Source organism: Spinacia oleracea, chromosome 6, assembly GCF_020520425.1.
Source record: "Spinacia oleracea cultivar Varoflay chromosome 6, BTI_SOV_V1, whole genome shotgun sequence".
Lineage (NCBI taxonomy): Eukaryota > Viridiplantae > Streptophyta > Magnoliopsida > Caryophyllales > Amaranthaceae > Spinacia > Spinacia oleracea.
In genome coordinates this window covers 133,515,437-133,540,417 of record NC_079492.1, presented here as the reverse complement: position 1 = coordinate 133,540,417, position 24,981 = coordinate 133,515,437, and the positions used below count along the sequence as shown (strand labels likewise).

Genomic DNA, 24,981 nt, shown 5'->3' with positions numbered 1-24,981 from the left:
CGGATCGACCGGGTCGAATTTTTTATACACGTATTCATATCGGATTGTGTTATAAACGAGTCGGCTTATAGTCGGGTTATTGGGTTGGATCGGATCGGATCGGATTGAAACATGACGGATTATTAACAGATTAAGCCGGACTATGGGATTTATTGGCTATGATATTGGAGTTACATTTTCACATTTTTACATTTTATCATTTAGGTGATTCTAATTTTACATTGGCTAATCTATAATTGAGAACTAGACATGCGGACATAAAATAATAAATAATATTAAAAAGTTATAAAAGATGGTGTTATTCATCACTAAAAATAAAATACTAACATTAATATTAAAAAGTCATAAAATATTGTGTTATTCAGTACTACGTATAAACTACTGGTAAATTTAAGTTGATCTTCGGTTTGAATTGATTCGAGTTTTTGATTCAGAAGGGGTTTAGATTAACTTATTTTTTGCAAATATTTTCGCTTCGGGTTACTTCACTTTCTGCTGAAGTTCTGGGCTTAGTTAGTATTTTGGACCAAGTCAATTTCAGGCCAGTTTTGATGTTGATCGATGATGGATTGGATAAATCCGATCACGTAATCAAGTCCGGATCTGTTTTATAGGTCTACTAGCTAATAGCTAGCAACAAAAATACGTGATCGTCCTTAATTTTTTTTCCTTTTTATAATTTCCCTTATTGGTGTGTTTAGCATATGTCTTAAGAAAAAATACAAACAACGATAACACATACTTAGTACTAATATCACAATGAAATTGGTTCACTTGTTAAGAATCTTACTTCAGCCTTAGCCTTGGGCTCTATTTGACACACCAATTTAGGCGTCTTAAATATTAAGGTGCTGAAATTGTATGTCACCTTAAATGATTAGAGCGTTTTGGCAAGAACCTTAAATCTCTATTATATAAAGGAACAGCTGAGGGTATAAGGGTAAAACCACTTTTCGTGTCCCCCTGTAAATTGACGAAATTACCCCCACCCCTAATTAAACCCCCCAGCCTTTCATTCAAAACCCGAGAATTTCCTCTGTTTAAGCGTACATACTTTTCTCTCTCATACTTTCTCTCCTCCTACTCAGCCGTCGCCGATCAACGCCATCACCACCATCAGTCTGGTCGGCCCTCCTTGCTCTTGACCGTCACCACCAACAATCTCACGCAATTTTCTCTATCATATCCTCCAATCTTTTGCCTCAATTTTCTCTCTCCTATGATTTGCATTTCAATTATTTCGTAATTATTCTGGGGTCTTTGTTTTTCTGGAAGATTGAGTTGTTGGTTGGAGATATTGGTTTTGGTTCATTCCTTGATTTTCCATTTATCTGTAAGTTTCTTCGATCCTATTTATTTTATGTTTCCGATCTTAGATTTGATTTTAACTGTTCCGTTTCAATCGTTGTTATTTATAGTTTTTGTTTGATTTGGATCTAGAGTTTGTGTATTTTCGATATCATGCAAATTGTTTAGGGATATTTCATCTAGGATTTTATGCATGCAATCTGTTTATGTATTTGATAATTTTGGCTGTAATTTTCTGTTGTTTGAGTTTTAATTCTATAGATCTGATTTCTTTTGTTGTTTTTGTTCCATTTAAGTTTTTTGTTATTAATTGCAGTCGGAATCTGTGAAATTGTTGAAACATTGTCAATACTGTGTTTACGTTTTTCAATTAGGTATGTTTTGAGAAAATTAATTATATTATTTTTAACGGCAAGTAATTGAATGTGGTGTTTTTGTTTAATATTTGGGCTATTTTCTTTGGTTACCTAATCAATTCGACTAGGTCTGCCAAAGAATTTGAATTATTAGTGAAATTAGGCTATAATTTTTACAATGTCTTCCTTGATCTACTTTATGAAAGCCCGTTGTAATTTGAATAAATATATGTGAAACTCAGTTTTTATTTTGTGAATTTGAGTTTTAATTTCACAAGTTAAGCCCGTCTTCAGTTTACTCTTTCCCTATAAAATCGGCTTTGATATTGATGTTTTATATTATAATTCGATTGGATTTCTGTTTTCGATTGATCAGGGCCTTCTTAAAGATTCTAGGGGCCTGTTCTAAAATTAAAATTGGGCCATTCTCTGAGTATCAATTAGCTCATAATTTAGAAATCACAATAAAATTTAAACAATTTAACAATATTGAAGTGCCATATATAGTAACAAAGTGATTTATTTTCAGAACTTCCTCCAAGGCTCTGCTCCAACTTTTGATTTCTCTTCAAATACACCAGTTATATGTGTACATCATTTTTGTATAATTAGAGTACTGTTATTCTATTAAATATAGGAGTAGGAAAAAAGATTATACATTACTGGAAAAAATCAGAACGTTTGATGAGAAACATTTAATGGGAATTGATTTTTAGATGTTCATAGCCATTAAGAAAAATATGTATTTTTCCGTTGACAATTGGGAGATTAATGGGAATTGGAATACTTTATTTTAGTAATTTGAAGTAGAATTGTTGGAGAAAATGGAAGATCAAAGAAGATGGAAGATTGATGATGATGGCGTGAGAAACAATGAGGAAGCTGGCTTTCCTCATTAGGAAGATAAAAGAGAATGCAGCTTCCCAATGTAAGGTATAATAGATGCAGTAAATTTTTTTGGGCCCTTTTTTTAAACCTTACACCTTTTAAATTTTTGGGCCCTGTGCAGTTGGGCTTCTTGAACTCCCTCATCAACGGGCATGCGATTGATGTTCATAAATTCCTGTTTTCGAGTTTGCAAGGTGACGTATGATTTAGCGTGATTGATGTTTTTATTCGAAGTACTCCTAAATATATCATATTTTTGCAATATTTGCTGACATATGATTTCTGGTTTCATTCTTTAGTGAAGAGTGAATGTTCTAATGGAATCAAAAGGTGGTAAAGACGGTTCCAGTAGTAGTAGTAAATCATTGCTATACGTCAGCACCACTCGCTTACACCATTGAATACGTTCGACCAAAGAGAGGAGTCAAGAAATTCAGATCTACTTCTTACTCAAACATAAGCTAAAAGTAAAATGAGTTGCGTTCTAAGAAGTGAAGTCACATCCAGTTATGGAGACCATCTAGCATTCAATACTGCGGTGCAAGAAGTGAAGCCACAAATTTTGTGGCATACTATTTGTAAGATATGATAACTCTGTATCTTTGCATTCATAGATTAGGAGTATAAATATACAATGTACAATTAAGGCAATATTCTGCCATGATAATCAGCAATCATGTTGCTAATTTACAGCAATAGTATCGCTAATTATGCGCCAATTATGGCTGATTATTCTTGATTGATATCCTATACATAGATATCATATATACATAATATATGCTATACATAATGAGATTGTTAAACATAAATAGATAATCTATTATTATTTTTGGTGATTAGTTGCAATAAAACAATTTAAATTTCTGATATTATCTCGCACGCATCGCGTGCATATAAGACTAGTAGAATATAAGGTATTGAAACTGACTAAAATTGAGATGTTAATTTGAGTAACGTTTCAATTTAAGGTCCTTAAGTTTTCATGTATTTTACCTTTTTTTATTTTAAACAATTATTTTATATATTTCAGCTCCTTAAATCATTGATTATACCAAACGACTCATCTAATCAGGTCGTCATTAATTTCAGGTCAACCCTTCCAATTTTAACTAATTTATCAGTTTTAGTTTTATTTCATTTAGTTCTGCAAACCTAGTCTTAGGTTTTTTAATCTTACGGGGTTTGACAGCTTGGACTGAGAATCTTACCAAGAGTTTGGTCCCGAAAATATTAGACCAAAAAACTATGAAAATTTGGATGTGGTCAAAGTCTTTTAAATTGACAAAAGGGGAAAAAAGCCTAACAAAGAAAGATTGAGAAAGTTTTAAAGATAGTTTTACATCATTAGTACTATGTAACTTTGTTTTATACCAACAATATAATGCGTGGTAAAAATAATAATGTCGTACTGATGAATTTTTTTTTTTTTTGAAAGGTAAGGAGAATATACTTAGGAGCCTCTCCGCACGAGAGTCACTCCTGAGTAATCATTACACAAAATAGTAGCTAATCTCTGGCTATTAGTAGGATCTATATACATATTCCCAACAATTAGGTGACCGACATTTGCTATCCAATCTGCTGCCGAATTTGTTTCTCTGAAAATGTGCTTGATATCCCAAGTGGTAAAGAGGTTGAGGAGATGTTTGATATCAGAAATAATGTTGATGATCTTCCAAGGAGTCGACCACACCCCTTTAACTGCATAAATGATAAGAAAATTATCACATTCGATGAGGAGATTATCGATCTGTAGACGCCTAGCTTCTTGTAGACCTTTGTGGAGAGCAATGGCTTCAGCCATGAACGCTTGAGTTTGACCAAGATTAAATGTACATGCTGAAATCGAAATTCCTTCACTGTTACGGATGATGATTCCTGCTGTTGCTGAAGAAGATTTACTGGAGCCGTCTAAGTTGAGTTTGAAGGTGCCGAGTGGAGGGGGGTACCAGCGAACCATGATTGGAGGGGAAGGAGGTGGTGGAGAAGTGGAATTGAGGGTGGTAATAGGGGTGCCCGTAAGCTGATGATAGTCAAGTTGGAGACGAGTTTGCCATTCATGGTAAGCAGAGTTTGCCTTGTGAAAAACCCGGAATGGGCTGAAGGATGCATTGTTGAAGGTACAATCGTTTCTTTCCTTCCAAAGAGACCAAATTAGGAAGGTGAACTTACATAAAGCAGTGGGGTACTTCCTGAGAAGGTTTAGATTATCAAGAAGGTCATGGGAGGTGATAAAATAATCCAGCCAGTGTTTAGTTAATTGGAGATCCCACATGAGTTTAGAAGAAGGGCATTGAATGAATAAATGATTAATAGTTTCAATATAAGTGTCACATAGCGGACAAACTGAAGGAAATAATGCCCTTGGTCCAAGTATGCATTCTATGTTAAGTCTAATAAATGCGGTTCAGTATTAATTAACAAGTTAATAATTCAGTGAGATCAAGTGAGCTGAATGCCTAGCTAGAGGCCGCTTCAGTTCAAGTGGAATTAATGATATCAATCCACTGCTTACTCTTGACTGAACCCGTAGGGTCACACAAATAGTACGTAAACGGATCAAGTATTTAATAGCATTAAATACTCCATCTATGAATATTCGGAACCGACGGATCTTGGTTTCAGTGGGAGCTAAGATCGTCACAGGCAAGGAATGAATACTCCGGAAACGATGATATTGCCGGAAACGGAAATATGGATCGTATCGGAAATATAAATATTATCCAAGTCGTAGATGTTGCCGGAAACGGAAACATGGTACGTGTCGGAAAATATTATCGGAAATGGAAATATTGCCAGAATCGGAAATATTGCCGGAAACGGAAATATTGTCAGAATCGGAAATATTACCGGAATCGGAAAATAATTCCGGAAACGGAAATATTAAATATTTGTTCGAAACGGAAATTAATTCCGGAATCGGAAATATTAAATATTGTTCGTATCGGAAATGAATTCCGGAATCGGAAAATTTAATCGGAAGCGCATCGTACGAATAAGCATCGGACGAGGCCTGCCGGACGAGGCCCAGCACGAAGCCAGGCCATCGCCCAGCAAGCCAAGCGCGCCGCACAAACAGCCACGCCAGGCCCAGCGCAAGGCCAGGCCCAGCAGGCTGCGCGCAGCGCGCAGCGCGCACAGCGCGCACAGCACGCGCAGCGCACAGCGCGCACAGCGCGCACATCACGCGCAGCGCGCAGCGCGCGCGGGCGCTGAGTGGGCTGCTGCTCGCGCGCACGCATGGGGCCCATCGTGGCTGCCGTGCGTGTGTGTGCAAGTGTTTGTGTTCGTGCACGTTTCCTAAAACATGCAGAGTTCGGTTAATGATTAAATTCCTAATTCTATTTGATAAATTAATTAAATTAGAGTTCTTGTAGGATTCTAGGTTTAATTAATTTGTATCTGAATAGGATTTCGATTCCCTTTCCATACCGCTATAAATATGAGGCTAGGGCTCACAATTTATAACACAAGTTTCAAAGTATTCAAAGTGAGTTTTTGAGAGAAAAATTCAGTCACACATTTGCCTATAAAGTGCCGAAAATAATAGTACCTTAAGGGCGATTCTAGTTGGTCAATCTTAAGGCGGATCCGGACGTGCTGTGGACTATCTACGGAGGGACGACACTTGGAGTCCTAAAGACTTGTTCTTGTTCGGTTCGGGCGCAGCTAGGGAAGGCACGCAACAAAGAGTATGCATCTAATCTATGCTAAATGATTATGTGTAAATAATATGTTTTCCTGGGTTTATGGTTTTTCCGCATGATTTATGAATTGTCATATGTATCATAACCTAACAGTGGTATCACGAGCCCCTTATTATTTTCATAATCTAAATTGCATGAACATGGTTAAATATTACAAATTTGCAAGAATTAAAAGGGGTGATTAATTTTCGTAATTTTTAATTAATTGCAAATTGCGTTTATTTAATTATACGTACGCAGTTTTTCGGCAGTTTCTTCGTTACTCATCCGAATTGAGTGATTTTTGTGTCAATTCCGCATGTAAAAGGCATTCTAAAATTTTGACAAAAATAATATTTTTCTGCCGAACCCAGAATTCTCAAATTCGAAGCCTAACTATGACTTTTCGAAGGTTTTAGTTTTTCGAATGCAAAATTTCGTAAATTTAAGATGTTAAATTAAATATTTGCGATTCTTGTTGATAAATCTTGAATTTTTGATTGACCTACTGCATATGTTTAACAAGTTTGAATGCCTAGTCTTGTTAATTATGCAATCTAATTTGTAATTATGATTAATTTGTTGAAAATTAGAATAATTATTAATTTGATTTTCATAATTAATTGTAATTTAATTAGAAACCTATGATTAAAAACCACCATAAAAATTGTAAATTTACGATAAATTTTAAATTTTTATGACCTAGACTTGAATCCATAACAATCGGAAATCAATTGGATAATAAATTTTCGATTTTTCGCCCTAAAATTATGAAATTAATATTATTTAATAATTTGTCATTAATTTTAAATATAAATTTTAAATTTTTATGCGATTCGTTCATATAACTTGCACGCACGAAGCAATGGACGCTTCGTGTTACCCTTAAGGGGTGTTGTATAATGCGGGCATGCGACGACGAGCAAGGGAGCTCGTCGCCCATGCGGCACGAATGCAATGAGCAAGGGCGTAGTGCACGAGCACAAGGCAGCAGCCCTGCCTTGTGTCGTGTGCCAGGACCAATGGACGAATGGGCATGGGCGTAGGGCGAGCCAAGGCAGTCGCGTGTGGGCAGCAAGCGAGCTGCGCCACAACGCGCGCTGCCTCGCACAAGAGCGCGCAGCCTCGCGCGCAGCGAGCGCAAGCTCGCGTACCACGAGCGCTGCGCCTAGCATTGCTCGCGCGCACAGCGAGCGATGTCGCCCGCCCAGCGAGCGATGTCGCGCGCCCAGCGAGCGATGGCTCGCGCGCCCAGCGAGCGATGTCGCGCGCGCACTGCGAGCGATAGCCCGCGTGCGATGAGCGCTGACGCGCGCAGCGATCACCAATGCGTGCGGAGGCTTGCGATAGGGATGCAGCAGCTATGCGACGAGCGCATGGGCTGCGTGCACATGGCCAGCAATGGCTGTGTGCGTGCGGCCCATGGGCGTGCAACGCGTAGGGTGTTTGCGTTACGATTAGATCGTTTTGAATGTTTAATTTGAAAATTTCAGTTCACGTAATTTTAATTAATTTTAAAATTAATAATTTAAATTATTTTCTTGGATTTTAATTTTGAATATTATAATTATAATAAATGTTATTTATTCTAATTATTTTACTAAAATTAAAATCATGAATTAATTTAAATGCGACTGAAATTAAATTAAACTTTTTGGATTCAATTATAAATTTATATGAGCTTTAAATTTTAATTAAATTTGTATGTTTCCGGTTAGACTAGAAATACATTTTTATGTTTAAAATTGGTAAAGCATATGAATTTATTGGTTTAAGTGGGAGCGCTTTTTAGTCATAAACTCTTGATTAGGTCTACAAATCCTTAAGGTTAAAACAACTTGATTAGAATTAATAAGGACTGAATAATTGGTAGATTATTGGTGCCCTTGATTAATTGCTGCAAATGTTTACGTGATGCATAATGTGTTTTACTAACCAGCTATGTGGGCCATTCATGATAATGAATGGGTGAATGGTATATATTGTATATGTACTATTTTGCAGGTTATGAAGTGACTAGTATGGCCCAAATAGGATAGAAAATATGGTCTGCGTACCATTAATTTGAATGTAATTGGTCTAAAGTACCAAAGTTATTTTTCAATTCAAATATGGTCTGCGAACCATCAAATAGTTGTAATTAGTTATAGCTTATCCTATTTGAAGAAAATGGTGCCTCCCACGGAGATTTTCAAGACGGACTTTGAAGTCAAAGCTTCAAGATGAAGTCGGGCCATACTAGATCACAAATATCTTATGCATGTTTTAAGTTATTTATTGCTTTTAAATATGTCTTAAAATGCATGAGATCAAAAGCTTGATTATGTTGCATGATTAAGGATTTTAGTTCACTTAAAATCTAACCAACATAGTAAGAGCCTTAAGTTCCAAACTTAAAAATTGAGTTAAAAGGTGCCATGCCAAAATATACACTTGCTTGGATATCCTTTACATCAATCTAGTAATAGTTTTCGCTCAGCGAGGTGTTACTTATTGGTCCTAAAGGGGCAAGGTACACAAATAATTGTGAGTACATGTTAGTTTTGGTGAAACTCAACGATATAAGTAAGGAGTCCTTTTATGTCGTGGCAAAATCGATAGGTTTACCTAATAAGTTCTTAGACGTACCTATCAACCAAGAGTAGTTTCTAGACTATTAGCAAAAGGCTTTTGCTTACCTAAAATGTTTTAGAATTGAGTCGACAAACTGTGCTTAATTCTTCAATGGTTTTAGGGTCTTGGAATCATTTTATTCACACCTGCCGGAACAATATAATCGAATAAAATGCTAATAACTTGTTTGAATTGCATGGTTGCTTTAATTTCAAGTTATTATTCATGATAAATGTTTAGACTTTGCATGCTTCAATGTATGTTTTAATTATTGTTTATAATTAAATATCTTGCACTGCAATAAATCCTTTTAGAAAGGTAACAGTAAATTTCCTCGATTGGTAGTGAATCCAAGAACGATTCACGGAAATGAGAGAAAGTGAGCAATTTAAAATGTACGTTTCTTATAGCGACTTTTATGGTTGTTTTCGAATATCAAAATCGAATGGCAAACCAATTGGTGCTTGTGAATTCAAAATACAATGTAGTTTTGAGATCATAAAGCATTGAGTTTAATACGCTCAGCTTTACCAATGGTTAACAACCTAATATCTTTGTCCATTTAATTCTCGAATGAGTCTAGTCCCTAGACATTCAAATAGATCGATGCTTAGAGAACTTTAGAAGCTTCTGGTAAGATCATCTAGTTGAAACAGAATGTTCAACATAAATTAAATGGTAAAGAACCTTGTTGGAGTGACATTGGACATGTCTAACAAAGTATAAAAGTCAACACTAAAGAATTCAATTCTTAAGACTATAAGAAAGGGTACAAGAAATAGGAAAACAAAGGAACAAATGAAAGGAATTACGATTCCGTTTCTACCTATAAGTTTATATTTAAAGAGAAGTGACCTAGCAATCAAACTTCCTTGGTATCATATACCGCTTGAGGTTCTTACTTCGGTAATAACTCAAATAATGGAAGCTAGGCTACACTAATGGCCTACAAGTGGGAAATGAAGCACGGCAATGCTACATTAGCTGTAGGGTCATCTAGTTTGTTTTAAGTCCTTTCAAAGGCTGGAACTTAATGGATATTTTGTTCCATAATCAGCATACCTAAATTTCTGTTTCAAACACAGAAAGACTCACATTCAGAAAAACAAAAACAATGTTTGTTTGTTTATTTGAATGAAATGGTCATTTACAGGTTGAGTCAATATGCTTGATTAAAACAAACAACTCTTTAAAGAACTTTACTAGGTTCAAATCAACCCCTTGATTTGAGTTCCACTAATCTTTGGCATTGTTGCTTAGACCATATCAACAAGTTCACATTCAAAAGCTCTATTTTTATGGACTTTTGAAAGTTCATTGATTTCTAGATCAATTTAAGACAACTAGTCTTACTTGTTGAAAGTAACAAAAGATATGAACTATTGTTAGAACGCCTAGACAATAGAGTTCAAAGCTAAAGAAAGATTTTATGACTTTATTATTTCACATGGATTTGAGTGAATATAGGTTTATTTACTCAAATGTGATATAAGTTGAATCTGTTTGGCTAGTTCAAAGATTCAGAAGTATAAAATCCACTTGGCAAGAAATCATAAAGATCTGGGTTAGATCATGTTGATGATTACTTGAGACCAAATATGATCATCAATGATTGTGTGTTGTAATTTCACAATCTAGCTCCATAAGATATGGCATATCTACGTTGGAATGATCGAAGTCAATTAGTACTTGATTCGATCAATGATGAATCATAAAGACTTTTCCTATAATTTCTAAAACAAAATGCTCAACTACCACCAAACTAAACCAAATTCGTCAAAGCTATTGAAAAGTAATTTCAGAATATCTTTTCATAATATATCTAAAGAGTTCCTAAACTCAGTGGGAGCTTAGTGTTTGTGATTCAACAAACTAAGGCCCAAGTATAGATATATGTTTCATTGTGATTTATTCAAATGAGACACAAGGGTATTGTTTCTACCACGAATTTTTGAGAACATAATGTTTGTTTGCTCGAAATAATGTCCTTTTGGAGATTCGTTTCCAAAATGACAAGTGGGAGAAAGTAGACCTCGAAAGTTTTCGAGGCAAACAACAAACATAAACGGACATTCCGGAGGCTTTTCGAAGTGCTTTAGAAAATCCGAACTTATTCTTTAAGGACTTTAGAAGTGGCTTTAGAGAATAGACATCTCTTAGAAGACTTTACAAGTGCTTCAAGGAGAACAGAATATTCAAAGGACTTTCAAGTGGCTATTGATATTCTATTGTTTGATGTTCTATACCCAAGTAGGCATAGAATTCAAGTCACTGAAACTATGAGATTCTTCTATTAGATAGTGAAGAAACATAGAGATCAGGTCAATGAAACTATGAGATTCTTCCATTAGATAGTGAAGAAACCTACAACTTGCAGTCAAACTATTATCATGTAGATTAATGAGTTTGTGACTTGTAAGAAAGCTATGACGAAACCCAGATTCCCTAAAATGGTTAGAGGCCATATATAGACTCAAATGTTTTAAATGGTTAGAGGCCATAAAACATACTCAATGTTTTGATGACAAAATTAAAATTTTGTTGATTTGCAAGAATAGTTTCACACCTATTGGTTGCAAGTCTGTTTTAAGGATAAAAACCATCAAACATGAAATTGTGTTCACAACACAAAGCTAGATTAGTTGCTAAAAGGTTACAAGCAAATTCATGGCATGGATTGTGTTGAAACCTCATGCATAATCGTAATGCTCAAGTCTATAAATCAAGCAATGATTGCATATTGGTACATATGGCAATTGGATGACAAAACATATTCCTTAATCAAATGTTGGAAGAAAACTATGTACATGGCATGTCATAGGATTTGTGGATCCAAATAATGCTTGAAATGAATGCCAGCTTAGGAAATCTAAGTACAGATTTAAGCAAGCAATTGGGAATTGAAATTGTATTTTAGTGAAGCTAATAAGTATTTTAGTTTCATAAAATATACATGATTCTTATAAATATATAAGAAGTTTAGTGGGAGTACGTAAAACTTAATTGGTCCTATGTGTATCACACACATATCTCTCTATTGTGAAATAACATTCAAATGCTAATGACTTAGATTTGAAATTATTCATCAATGATGGACCATGGCGAAACTTAGTACATACTGGGTATTAAGATCTATTTACAAAGATCTTATGATATTGTTTTGGATTAAGTAATGGCATTTACTAAATCAAACACGAAATACTCCATTGGAGATATTCGACCCATGTGAATAAATCTAAGTAAAGGATGTTTGAACTATGTATAAGCATTTACTAAGTTAAACATCAAAGAGTCTAAATGAGATTCTTAACCTATATTATATGTCAAAGAATTTAGCTAAATTTAGTATCTACTGAAACTAGATAAGCTAAAGTTACATGAATAGAATTCAATTGGGAATTATTCTGCAAAAGAATTTATCATGTATGATATAATATGAGGATCGCCAAAAACGTATCGTATGACTTTAGCCATGACGAACATATACCAATCTCTATTGATCTAAGTAAAGATCAACTAGATTGAGATCAAGAATACTTATGGTACTTGAAAAGGTACATAGGAATAGTTCTTGATTCAAGGAAATAAAGATACGCTAAATATTGATGCTACACGCATAAACACTGGCAAAGGATCAAGCAAGACCCTTTGGAGTTAACCATTGATAAGGACGAGCTATAGAGCATCGTGTTTTGAAATGGCAACATGGATTGGAGACCATGAGTTGTTGCGTGGGAAATTAAAATATTAATTTCTATGTTCTAAGATATAGTTGGAGAGTCTTCCACATATCTATGAACTGCTTGGATAGGTAAATCCAAACAAAGCATCACTAGCAACCTATACAGTTGAAGTAAAAGTAATTATTGCCTAAGAAGCAATAAAACAGGGTTGTTTAAAGTTCTTCACTGAACTTGGGTAGATCACCTATCTGCTGGCTTGATGGTTCTTCATTGAAAAATGCGTGGAACCACTCTTGAAGCAAGAAAAACGTCTGCTAACTTGATGGTTCTTCATTGCAAAATGAGTAAAACCACCATCGAAGTAAGAAAGACTAGATCACATAATAAACAAACTCGAAAAGATCTTATCATCATATCTCGAAGAACATTCGATGAAAAGGATGTTAAGATTGGCAAAGCATGATAACTAAACCTATGCAACAAGTGAGAAACAACACTCACATTGTAGCACTGGAAATCAAGCCTAGCTTTGAAATCCATGAACTGTTTTAAAGATGGGTTTGAGGCCCATGGTTATAAAACATTGGGGTTGAACATTTATCATATATGAAATGTGTTTTCATATTCCATTTAATCTTGGTTTAGTATTAAATGATGAGTCCCTTCAATTTGACAATATATTTAAGATAGACTGTCAGGACCAGTCCTGTGACTAAGAAATGTCTATCAAGTGAACCTGAATGTCAAAGGTTGAAAATGGTCCCTAATCGGAGTTTTCTGTAAAATTGGACGCATAGAAAACGTTAGACGATTAGAATGCAAGATGACTAGTAGTTCTGTTTCTTGAACTATGTGGACATGGCAATGTCATAATCATTTGCATAGATACTTACTTTGGGAAGACTAGTATCGGACAAGACCTATGAAACTTTACTGTAAGAGATGAAAATCTGTCATGAGTAAATTTCATTAAATTATTAGACACTAAATCCTCAATACCTGAGTGATTTGAGATTACTTGTTTGAGAACTGGTTGCTTTGACGTTGACCAACCGTCGCACCGTAAAAGGAGGCTATAAAGGCAACGCTCAGGTAATCACCTATCAAACGAAGTCTAATCTCAAGATCGCAAGATTGGGATTGTCCTCCCATAAATCGGGATGAGATGCTTAAAAGTTGTACAAGGCCACTCGGAGAGCTAGAAACTGTGAAATGCATGGCCGTGCTCGGATGAATCATAGGCTATGATTATCTGTTTATTTGATCAGTTGAACTCTGAAACCGAGGAACACCTCTGGACATAATAAGGATGACAACTCTTACCTTATGTTCAAGAGCAAGCATCGAGCGACAAAGGAATTAGGAAATGCACACTTGTCCCTAAGGACAAGTGGGAGACTGAAGGAAATAATGCCCTTGGTCCAAGTATGCATTCTATGTTAAGTCTAATAAATGCGGTTCAGTATTAATTAACAAGTTAATAATTCAGTGAGATCAAGTGAGCTGAATGCCTAGCTAGAGGCCGCTTCAGTTCAAGTGGAATTAATGATATTAATCCACAGCTTACTCTTGACTGAACCCGTAGGGTCACACAAATAGTACGTAAACGGATCAAGTATTTAATAGCATTAAATACTCCATCTATGAATATTCGGAACCGACGGATCTTGGTTTCAGTGGGAGCTAAGATCGTCACAGGCAAGGAATGAATACTCCGGAAACGATGATATTGCCGGAAACGGAAATATGGATCGTATCGGAAATATAAATATTATCCAAGTCGTAGATGTTGCCGGAAACGGAAACATGGTACGTGTCGGAAAATATTATCGGAAATGGAAATATTGCCAGAATCGGAAATATTGCCGGAAACGGAAATATTGTTAGAATCGGAAATATTACCGGAATCGGAAAATAATTCCGGAAACGGAAATATTAAATATTTGTTCGAAACGGAAATTAATTCCGGAATCGGAAATATTAAATATTGTTCGTATCGGAAATGAATTCCGGAATCGGAAAATTTAATCGGAAGCGCATCGTACGAATAAGCATCGGACGAGGCCTGCCGGACGAGGCCCAGCACGAAGCCAGGCCATCGCCCAGCAAGCCAAGCGCGCCGCACAAACAGCCACGCCAGGCCCAGCGCAAGGCCAGGCCCAGCAGGCTGCGCGCAGCGCGCAGCGCGCACAGCGCGCACAGCGCGCACAACACGCGCAGCGCGCAGCGCGCGCGGGCGCTGAGTGGGCTGCTGCTCGCGCGCACGCATGGGGCCCATCGTGGCTGCCGTGCGTGTGTGTGCAAGTGTTTGTGTTCGTGCACGTTTCCTAAAACATGCAGAGTTCGGTTAATGATTAAATTCCTAATTCTATTTGATAAATTAATTAAATTAGAGTTCTTGTAGGATTCTAGGTTTAATTAATTTGTATCTGAATAGGATTTCGATTCCCTTTCCATACCGCTATAAATATAAGGCTAGGGCTCACAATTTATAACACAAGTTTCAAAGTATTCAAAGTGAGTTTTTGAGAGAAAAATTCAGTCACACATTTGCCTATAAAGTGCCGAAAATAATAGTACCTTAAGGGCGATTCTAGTTGGTCAATCTTAAGGCGGATCCGGACGTGCTGTGGACTATCTACGGAGGGACGACACTTGGAGTCCTAAAGACTTGTTCTTGTTCGGTTCGGGCGCAGCTAGGGAAGGCACGCAACAAAGAGTATGCATCTAATCTATGCTAAATGATTATGTGTAAATAATACGTTTTCCTGGGTTTATGGTTTTTCCGCATGATTTATGAATTGTCATATGTATCATAACCTAACACAAACATCAAAAGGCAGGATGTTACGTTTATGGAGAGTACCTCTTACTGGAATGCTATTATGGAAAATTTGCCATAGAAAAATAGCTATTTTAGGTGGAATGTCTAAATTCCAGATCCAGTTATAGTTCCATGTATGGGGTGAAGAATGTAACCCATGAGCTATCCAAGTCGCAGATTTAACGAAAAATTCGTCCGACGAAGTGGCTCCCCAAATTGGAGAATCCTCAAGGTCTCTAGTTGGAATAGGTAACCCTTTAATTTTCGTTGCTAAGGAAGGAGGAACTATAGATTTTAATTTATCACTATCCCATTCGTGGTTAGGAAGAATGAAATCAGCGACACGTAGATTCGAATTGACTGTATTAATATTCAATTTTAAGTGACTAAGGAGATTATCCTGGATAACCCAGTTGTCAAGCCAGAAATTGATAGATTTGCTGTTCCCGATTTTCCAACGGATACCTTTGCGCAGAATTTCTCTTTGGCTAAGGATATGACGCCAGATAGAGGAGTCTTTTGTTTTAGGAATACATTCAAAAAAGGTCGAGTTAGGGAGATATTTTTTCCTAATTAAAGAAACCCAGAGGTTTCCTTCGTTCATTAAGATTTTCCAGCCAAGTTTCGCAAGGAAGGCTTGGTTAAGAGGTCTTGTTTTCCTGAGACCTAAACCCCCTAGAATTTTAGGTTGGCAAATTTTGTTCCATGAGATAAGCGGGGTATGATTAGAGGAAGCGGATTGTTTCCAGAAGAAGTTACGATGGATAGAGTCCAAATTCGAGCATGTTTTTTGAGGTAGTAAGAAGGAGGAGCAGACGTATGCCGATAGTGCTTCAAGATTACTTTGAATGAGGATTGACCTACCCGCTTTAGAAAGGAAGTTAGCATGCCAAAGGTTGATTCGAGAGATATTTTTCTCGATTATCGCATTATAATCTGACTTGGTAGGTTTAAAGGATGAGAAGTGGGCACCTAGATATCTTCCGAGTGAGGCGGATTTAGTCATAGAGAAATTTCCAGCAAGTAAATCTCTACGGGGATGTTCTATTTTTTTTGAGAAGATGATCGCCGATTTATGAAAATTAACTAGTTGACCTGATAAGTTGGAGAAGGAATTTATCACAGATTTTAATTGATTTGTAGCTGTTGAAGTAGCTTTAACAAACAGAAGACTGTCGTCAGCAAACAGGAGGCAGGGAATTTTCGGAGTAAGAGGGGCAATACGGATTCCAATTCCTGAGTTTGGAAGTGTGCTACTTTGGGAAAGCATAAAAATGAAAACTTCCATACAGATTAGAAAGAGATACGGGGAGAGAGGGTCTCCTTGGCGGATACCTCTTGTAGGTAAGAAGTGATGCGTTGTAGAGCCGTTGATTTTAAGAGAGTAAGAGATTGTTGTGACACAAGCTTTAATCCAGGTAATCCACTGGTCCGGGAACCCAAGGGAGGAAAGGGTGGCCAAAGGAAGTCCCATTCGATTCTATCATAAGCTTTTTCCATATCGAGTTTAAGAGAACACCATCCAACCTTTGAAGTGGATTTTTGGAAGGTATTTAAAATTTCTTGTGCTATCAGTAAATTATTGTGGATAGAACGTTCGGCAGTAAAGGCATTCTGATAGGGACTTATGTGATGTTGAAGAATAGGTCTTAGTCGGTTGACTAATAATTTCGATATTGCTTTATAGATGGTATTACATAAGCTGATGGGTCGGAAATGATTGGGATTTTCTGAGGTATCGTTTTTGGGAATAAGAGCAATTATGGTGTGATTCAGGGCTTTGGGGAGTTTGGCATGATAGAAAAATCCTTTGATTGTAGTAGTAACTTCTGAAGCAATTATTGGCCAGTAAGCTTTGAAAAACTGTGGACCAAACCCATCCGATCCCGGAGATTTGAGAGGATCCATTGAGAAGAAGGCTTCTTTAATTTCGTCATCAGAGTAGGGTTGAACGAGATCGTTTTGTTGTTCCTGAGAAATCCATTGTGGTAGAAAGGAGAGATCAAGTTGTCTATTAGGATCTGATGTGGATAAGAACCGATGTTTGAAGGATTTAAGGAGAATATCTTGGACCGTGATGGGATCAGAGTCTCATTGCCCTAAATCGTTTTGTAGACGATATATCGTGTTCCTGGCCGACTGGGATTTGATTTGGTGAAAGAAACGGGAGTTTCTATCACCTTGGGTAAGCCATTGTTTTTTACTAAACTTTTTCCAGGCGGATTGACCGAAAGCAAGTAATTTTTCTCTTTGTTTTATCATTCGTAGAAGGTGATCTTGAAGGATATTATTGAAAGGTTGTACTATTAATTTTGTTTGTAAATCCGTGATTTTGTCGCTATTTTTTTGTAACTTAGTAATATTATTTCCATATTTTGTTTTTGCCCATTTCCGAAGGCGAAGCTTAATATCATAAAGTTTAGATCGGATCCTGTAAAATCGAGAGCCTTCTCGCCGGATTTTCCATTCTTTTTCAACAATGTCATGAGAATCTTGGTCAACCGTCCACATGTTGTTAAAGCGGAAAAGGCGATTAGAATTGATGTATTCGGAGTTTGAGTCAAAGATAACAGGAGCATGATCAGATACCGAAAAAATACCATACTTAACAGTGCTCTTAGGAAAAAGGTTAGAAAAATGTGTATCAACAATGGTGCGATCAATACGCTCAAGGAGGGAGGAGTCTTGATTAGATTTCCAAGAGTAAGCCGTTTGTACACAAGGAACATCGATAGCGTTGTGGCTAGAAAGGAAGGTCGGGAGGCGCTTACATTGATGCGAATGAATGGGGTTTCCACCCAGTTTATCAGTTGGGGAGAGGAGTTCATTAAAGTCCCCAATTAGGAGCCATGGGAGGGTGGTGTTTCATAGAAGGAGGAAAGATCATCCCAGAAGAGCGATTTTTCCTCTTCTTTCGCTGGGCAATAGATACCTGATATAAGGAGAGTGGTGTGTGTTGGTTTATATAGAATTGTTAAATGTGCACATATGTGTGTTAAAGTCGTATTCAAAACCTTGATGTTATCTTCATTCCAAAGTGCCCAAATACCCCCACAATGATTGACAAGATCTATAATAAGATGTTTCTGAAATCGAGTCGCTTTAGTTATAGTTCTACTGTGGATATTATTTGTTAATGTTTCAATAACAAAGCATAAGTCCGATTTTTCTTGTTGTTTTAGGTTCATTAGTTCTGCTATGGCGTGATCAAGTTTACCACCTCGTATATTCCATGCACAAATTTTCATAATAAATCAAAAAATGATAAAATTGTTCGTTGAGAAATGCCCTAGAATACCAACCGTGGAGGGTGGCGTATAGTTATTGATGTAATGTGTACTAATAGTGGTGTATTGATGTTCCTGATACAAATAGGGATAATTAATGAAGAGACACAAGGAGGATTTAAGAATCCGGTTCCGATAAGGAGTAGAATCCTTAGGCAATTCAATAGCAGAGATTTGGCTCTGGTTCACAACATTAAACAAAAACAAGGCGGATTTTAAAATCCGGTTCCGATAAGGAGTGAAGTCCTTAGGCAAGTCCGTAGCAGAGCTTAAACTCTGAGTTAACAAGATAAAAAACCAATATAGTTCAAAGTATATAGAGTCCTTATACATGCGGAATAATAATTCAAAATTTGAGAGCAAACAATAAATGATAATCGAAAGGGCCCAGGCTTGAAGAATCTCCTGAAGACGAGCAATCCAGTAGCAAACACCATAATAATGCAGCAAGAACCAGAGGGAGGTTGAAACTCCTGCAACTAACAAAACATAGGAACATAATTTAGAGTAGTGCAAGGTTAAGGTATAAAGGACCCAAATGACCAGGAAGAACAAAGTAGAACTTGCAACTAAGAGGGGTAGGGGGTGACAACTATAGTTCTCAGGCCAAGAATGAAGAGCATTCTTAGTTGCATCATCAAACATAGACTCAATTGAGGTTTGCCTCCCAGAAGTAGGCTTCAACCATCCAAGAAGCATCCCAAAACATGGGTACCTCAACATGGAAGGGAGCCAAATCTGGAGAACTGAACCAACAAGGCGAGTCCACCGCATACAGGCAACCAAAGGGACGAAGGAAAAGGAAACCACAAAAATTCGATAACCAGTGGCAAACTGAAGAAAGGTAGCAACACGAGTCAAGTGAGAAGAAATACAATCATCCAGGAACAAAAATGCAGAAGATTGAAGTAATAGATGGGCAAATCGAACAATAACAACCCAAACTAAAATTCCATTAAGAAGCCTGCATTGGAGCCCAGCAAACCAGTACATGATTGAGGAACGTGCCATAAAGAACCCTAAGTCTAGAACATACAGACAATAAGGGAAAATAAGTCTAGAGAATTGAGAAAACACAATACATAACCAATTAAAATTAGTAAGCCACAAACTACACCATTCAAAATTCAAAGGCTGCATAGTAACAATAGGATTGAGAAGCAAGCAGCTGCAAAAGTCTGGGCAGAACCAGGAAGCAAAAGTAGACCCAAAAATCCAATGCAGGACGATCATAACTTAATTGATAGGAGAAGAGGGTGGAGAGAGACTAGTTGAGTGTCTCTTTCTCCTCTTTTGAAGGTCAGGCAGCCTTGGGGGCGTTCCGGGATTGAGAAAATCATCATGATCCTCCCAATTATCCATCTCATCATCATCAATCATATTAAAAGGAACATCAAGTCTTTCAGGGGAAAGCACAATATCATCAGAAGTGAGATCAGGAAGAATGTCATCATTGCCCGGATTAGGCATAGAAACAGTTGTAACATTGTGAGTATCAATGTCATTGATGACACCACAGAAATCAGCAGACATAGTAGGAGGTTTGAGAGTCACAGTCTCCCCTGTGGAAACTTGAAAATCAGCCAACTTAGTGAAGGGATTGGCAACAGGAATGGGCTCACCAGCAACAACCAGATTCGTATCAGTAGTAGGAGCAGGTTTGATAGTAACTGGGGGGACATAAGGGTGAAACCTAGAGCGGTTACCCTTAACAAAAATACGTGGTTTGGCTCTCCTCTTAGGAAGGACAGTAAACCAATCAGATGAGGTTGCCTTATCAGGGTGGGTGGAAGCAGTGAGAGAGCAGAATCCAGCTTAGCAACTACTAATTCAAGGCAAGGAGGGGGCTTTTTTGGACACGAGTTCATAGTGTGTTTAGGATCTCCGCAAAGCGAACACACTTCCCACACTCCCTCGTAAGATAAGAAATACTCTTGACAATGAGAGCCAAAGTTAAGAGTGATTGATCTTGGGACTGGTTTGGTGATATTGAGGTTGACACAAACACGAGCAAATTGCCCTTTTTCAACATTTTGCTAGGTAAAGCGGTCAAGTCTGATGGGGTGACCAATACAAGACACAATCTGGTTAAGATACCTCTAAGCCCAATATTCAGTAGGTAAAAAGGGGATCTTAATCCATTGATCCACACAAGTAATGCGACATAACTGAGCTCTAAAACCTGGATACCAAGGCATCAACACAAAGTTCAGACCTTGGACGAACCAAGGTCGACCATTCCAAACATCAAGCTTAGTGAGAGGGTTATCAAATTGAATTAAGAACCACCCATTGCCCAAATACCTGAATTTTATCTCACCCATAGTGTTATTCCAGTCTTTGTTAAGCCTAGCTAGAATAGCAGCTTGAGGAATGAATTCCCCCCAAGCTTTCCCAAATAAACACGACTTTTCCATAAGAGAGACCTCATCATCAGCAAGACGAGGAGCATTGAGGGAGATTACAGCGAGAGATTCACTGTGAATCTCTGCAGGGACAGTGTGTGAAGTGTTCGAAGGTGGGGAATGGGGAGCATCAATATAATTGTGACTTCCCACAGACTCCGAGTCTGGGTGGGAGAAGGTATTGGGGATGGTATTAACTGAACTACCAAGAAGACAGGCAGATTGAGGTTGAGAGGAAACTGAAGGATTGTTTGTCTTGAAAAGTGAGGCATAGTTGGAGATTGAAGGATTATCAGACATGAATAAAATTAACAGGTAGTTGTGATTATAGTGAGAGTGCAGGAGGGGGAGATGTGAGAGGGTGGTGATGTGATCACAACAGTGCAAATAAGAGTCATATTTATAGTGGTGGAGATTTAAAAAAGGGCGGGGGGAACACAAACAAGGTAATTACTAAGACCATATAGAAAGACATATTAAGAGACAAATTACTAATCACAATATTCAGTAACCCATGGCAAAAAAAAAAACACATAATTAATGAGAATGTAGATAATATTAATACCGATTAACAATAACCCATAACTAATATTAGATCTGAGGGTAGAACAGGCAATTAAGGTCAGATTAAACGAAAGATTAAGAGAAACGTGGGCATCAAGGTGAGATAAATAACACTCATTAAACCAAAAAACAAAATCAAAGGCATCATGAAGAATACGGACAGGGCAAGAAAACACCAGATCAGAAACGATAAAACGAATATGACAATTTCCAAGATAATAATTAGCTTAAAATAGGTACTTCCCTGAGAAATTCGAAGGATTAGAGCAACTCCAGCAAGTAAAGGCCGCCGAACTCGTCAACCAAGAATAAGCAAGCGATGGATTGGGCAAGATGGAGTAGCAAGAATTCTCAATTAAAATTAAATCCACTAAAAGTGGATTTCCCTCATAATTACAGACGGAGAACCCCAAGACCACCGCCCAAGCAGAAGATCTCAGCCCTTAGATTAAGATCCAAAGGTGGAGAAAAAGAGACTGAATAAATCTCTTCATTAATCTCGATTAAAAAGGAATTAATGTAGGAAGTAGGGTAATAATTACTCTGTAAACTAGAGGGGCTTTTCTGGTTTTGGATTTGGAGAGCAAATCGAACAAAATCGAGGTTCAACAATGGAGGCGAATGAGAGGGGAAGGAGGCGGATGAACCGAGGAGTAGGCTAGGGTTTTTTTTGTTCTTTGGAATCTCATAGGTCTTTTTTTTTTTTCTTTTTTCTCTTTTTCTCTCTAAGTTTCTTTCTTTCTCTCATTTTTATTGGATTGTGTACTGATGAATTATTGATGCAAGGCTTTGTGGTAAAAAAAAAGGTACGTATCTATAACTAAGTACTACTACTACGTTTACTCCCAGTACAGATTACAGAGTACTAACTTTGCGCATAAATAAAATTTTAAGCACTTGTGCATGCACGTACACAATTTATTTTACTTTGTGTATATAAGTCACATGGTTAATATTAGCGTATGTACACATATAGAGTACTCCTTACGTATTAACTAACGAATAAGGTTAGTTATTTTTTGTGTTTTCCAAATTGATCTATCAGGGCAAGGTACTGGGGATGGCCAAATGCTTATGTGTTCACAAAGGCGTTAGGGGAGATGGTTCTAATTCATGAAAAAGGGGACATTTCTCTTGTTATTATTCGTCCTACCATCGTTATCAGTACTTTTAAAGAGCCCTTCCCCGGTTGGATCGAAGGTATTAGGTAATCAACTTCCTTAATTCTCAACTAAATTATTATTATTAGCTCGGTAATTAGAGTTTCATGTAACTAAATTTGATATCATGTTACTTTCGTAAATTGATTTTTTCAGAACTCTGGACAGTTTAGCTGTTGCCTATGGCAAAGGGAGGTTGCCTTGCTTCCTGGGTGACGCTGAATCCATTGCCGATGTGGTATGTTCAAATAATTAAAAAGTATCAATTGCCATAAGCCATTACATATTTTGATTATTTATGCAATTATGCATGTATCTTTATTCATGGTGTTCGAATTGTGGTAAGAGTGTTAGATATAATAGTCTTCACTTTGTTATGTGGGAGTTTTCTCCCACATGGAAGAAATATGAACCTTTATATATCTTTAAATATACCCATGTGCTTGACTTATTAAATATGTTGTGGCTTGAGTCATTGGGCCAAGTGGGGCATTGGGCTTGTTTGCTAGTGTTGGGTTAACACTTATTTAAGGATCTAATAAACGATTAATCTTTTTGCGGTTATTAAATATTTTAATTAATTTAAATATTAATTAATTATTTAATTAAATAGGATAATATCAGAGGCGGTTACTTTTGTAACTGCCATATTATTTTCGTATTTAACCTAAGGCAGAAGGTTAATGTTAATCACGTTTTTCATTCATATTTCTGATAAACACATGTTCTTGAGAATGGATGATATTGCTGTAATCCGTTCATATGATTAGGGAATCCTGGGGGTAGATTAGCTTTGAATCCCATCAGTAATTATAGTGAGGGCTAAATTTATCCTAAGGACAGAGATAATCTCGTCCTAATCTAGTTTCTATATTCGTTTTCATATTTCAAAGTACAGTTTGTAACAAAGAGTACGTATTATAATTTGAGAAATTAAATTACTATGTGCAGATACCAGCTGATAAGGTAGCCAATTCAATAATAGTAGCAGCCATGGTTCATGCAAATCAACCCGGAAATCTAAGGATATACCATGTTGGATCATCAGTTAAACATCCGACAACATTAGCATCACTGCATGAACTGGTATACCAGTATTTCAAGAGACATCCATGGATTAACAAAGATGGAAAACCCGTCATAGTTGGCCGTGTTAGAGTCTTAGACTCCATGGCAAGCTTCAAGGGATACCTTACTCTTCATTACCTTGTACCCTTGAAGGTACCATGCACTTATGTATCGATCTGAATGGCTTGCATATCTTCCACACTTAATTACTAGTTATAATAATACTTTGTGGGTGTTTGTTTTCCTAATTAATTATAGGCCCTGGAACTAGCAAATATCGCCTTCTGTCAGTACTTTAAAGGGACATTAGTGGAACAAAGGAGGAAGATCAACAAGGTGATGCGTCTGATAGAAATTTACAGACCATATTTATTCTTCAAGGGATTGTAACTCTCTCTAAGTCTGGAATTAATGACTATTATGTTTAGATAGTGTAATTTTAACTAACTACAAATGAATGTAGATACGATGACAGTAACACCGAGAAGTTAAGGATGGCAGCGAAAGAAAGAGGGTTGGAAACAGATATATTCTACTTTGATCCCAAAGCTATTAACTGGGAAGGCTATATGTTGAACGTTCATTTTCCTGGTTTAGTAAAATATGTCTTCAAGTGATCGAAACCATTTGCAGCAGCAGCAGTCATTAAGGAGAGAAAATTATACAAAGTCGGTTCGTAATCATTTTTAATTATTTATGTGCTTTCTAGACTTGGGGATGTAATCATATTTAGTTATGTATTTTGTTGATTAGCCTACCTTTTTTTGGCGGCGAAGAACAATTTCATTAATAATCAATCATATAGCATCTACAATGTTAAATTAGATATGTATACCACAGATTCAAAGAAAATACGCAACTGTTACAATCAAAGTAATTACTATTCTGCATTTTAAAGCACATCTCGTACTCCACCGCTTCTATTTTAACGCGAACAGTGATTTTCGATGTTTTCGCATCTTTCCAAGTAGAGCCATTCACAATCTGCGCACGAATTGTCCTGATCGACGAGTTGATGATAAACCCTAAACCTGTATGAATCCAAGAACCTAGAAAACTCTAGGGAAAACCCAAATAAATTGGGAACAACCCAAAAATAATTTGGGAATCAATTTGCTAAGGACAACGTTTTATTTTCG

The 24,981-nt window shown here is 36.9% G+C and overlaps 2 protein-coding genes and 1 long non-coding RNA gene across 6 annotated transcripts; 2 read left to right on the top strand and 1 right to left on the bottom strand.

The window, feature by feature from the left end:
- Positions 1-942: 942 nt before the first annotated feature.
- LOC130464184 (uncharacterized) lies at positions 943-3,250 on the top strand. 4 transcript variants are annotated; one of them, XR_008924526.1, is made up of 4 exons: positions 943-1,333; positions 2,194-2,592; positions 2,674-2,746; positions 2,852-3,250. It is a non-coding gene; the product is annotated as an uncharacterized lncRNA (long non-coding RNA). The 4 variants fall into 4 exon arrangements; XR_008924524.1 differs by having other exon boundaries at positions 958-1,333; positions 2,462-2,592; XR_008924525.1 differs by having other exon boundaries at positions 956-2,597.
- Positions 3,251-4,002: 752 nt separating this feature from the next.
- Positions 4,003-4,827, bottom strand: LOC130463624 (uncharacterized). Its single transcript, XM_056832809.1, has one exon. It carries the CDS (start codon positions 4,825-4,827, stop codon positions 4,003-4,005), a length of 825 nt encoding a protein of 274 aa, XP_056688787.1.
- Positions 4,828-23,532: 18,705 nt separating this feature from the next.
- On the top strand, positions 23,533-24,545 carry LOC110785309 (alcohol-forming fatty acyl-CoA reductase-like). The gene is made up of 3 exons (XM_056833639.1): positions 23,533-23,995; positions 24,101-24,178; positions 24,306-24,545. The coding sequence occupies exons 1-3, from the start codon at positions 23,768-23,770 to the stop codon at positions 24,312-24,314; spliced, it is 315 nt and encodes a 104-aa protein (XP_056689617.1). The 5' UTR covers positions 23,533-23,767; the 3' UTR covers positions 24,315-24,545.
- The last annotated feature ends 436 nt before the right edge of the window (positions 24,546-24,981 follow it).

Bases quoted from the DNA above. Each gene is read 5' to 3' on its own strand.
- LOC110785309 (XM_056833639.1), top strand. From the start codon at position 23,768: ATGGTTCATGCAAATCAACCCGGAAATCTAAGGATATACCATGTTGGA. The intron at 23,996-24,100 runs GTACCATGCACT...AATTAATTATAG, and splicing joins ATTACCTTGTACCCTTGAAG to GCCCTGGAACTAGCAAATAT.
- LOC130463624 (XM_056832809.1), bottom strand. From the start codon at position 4,827: ATGTGGGATCTCCAATTAACTAAACACTGGCTGGATTATTTTATCACC.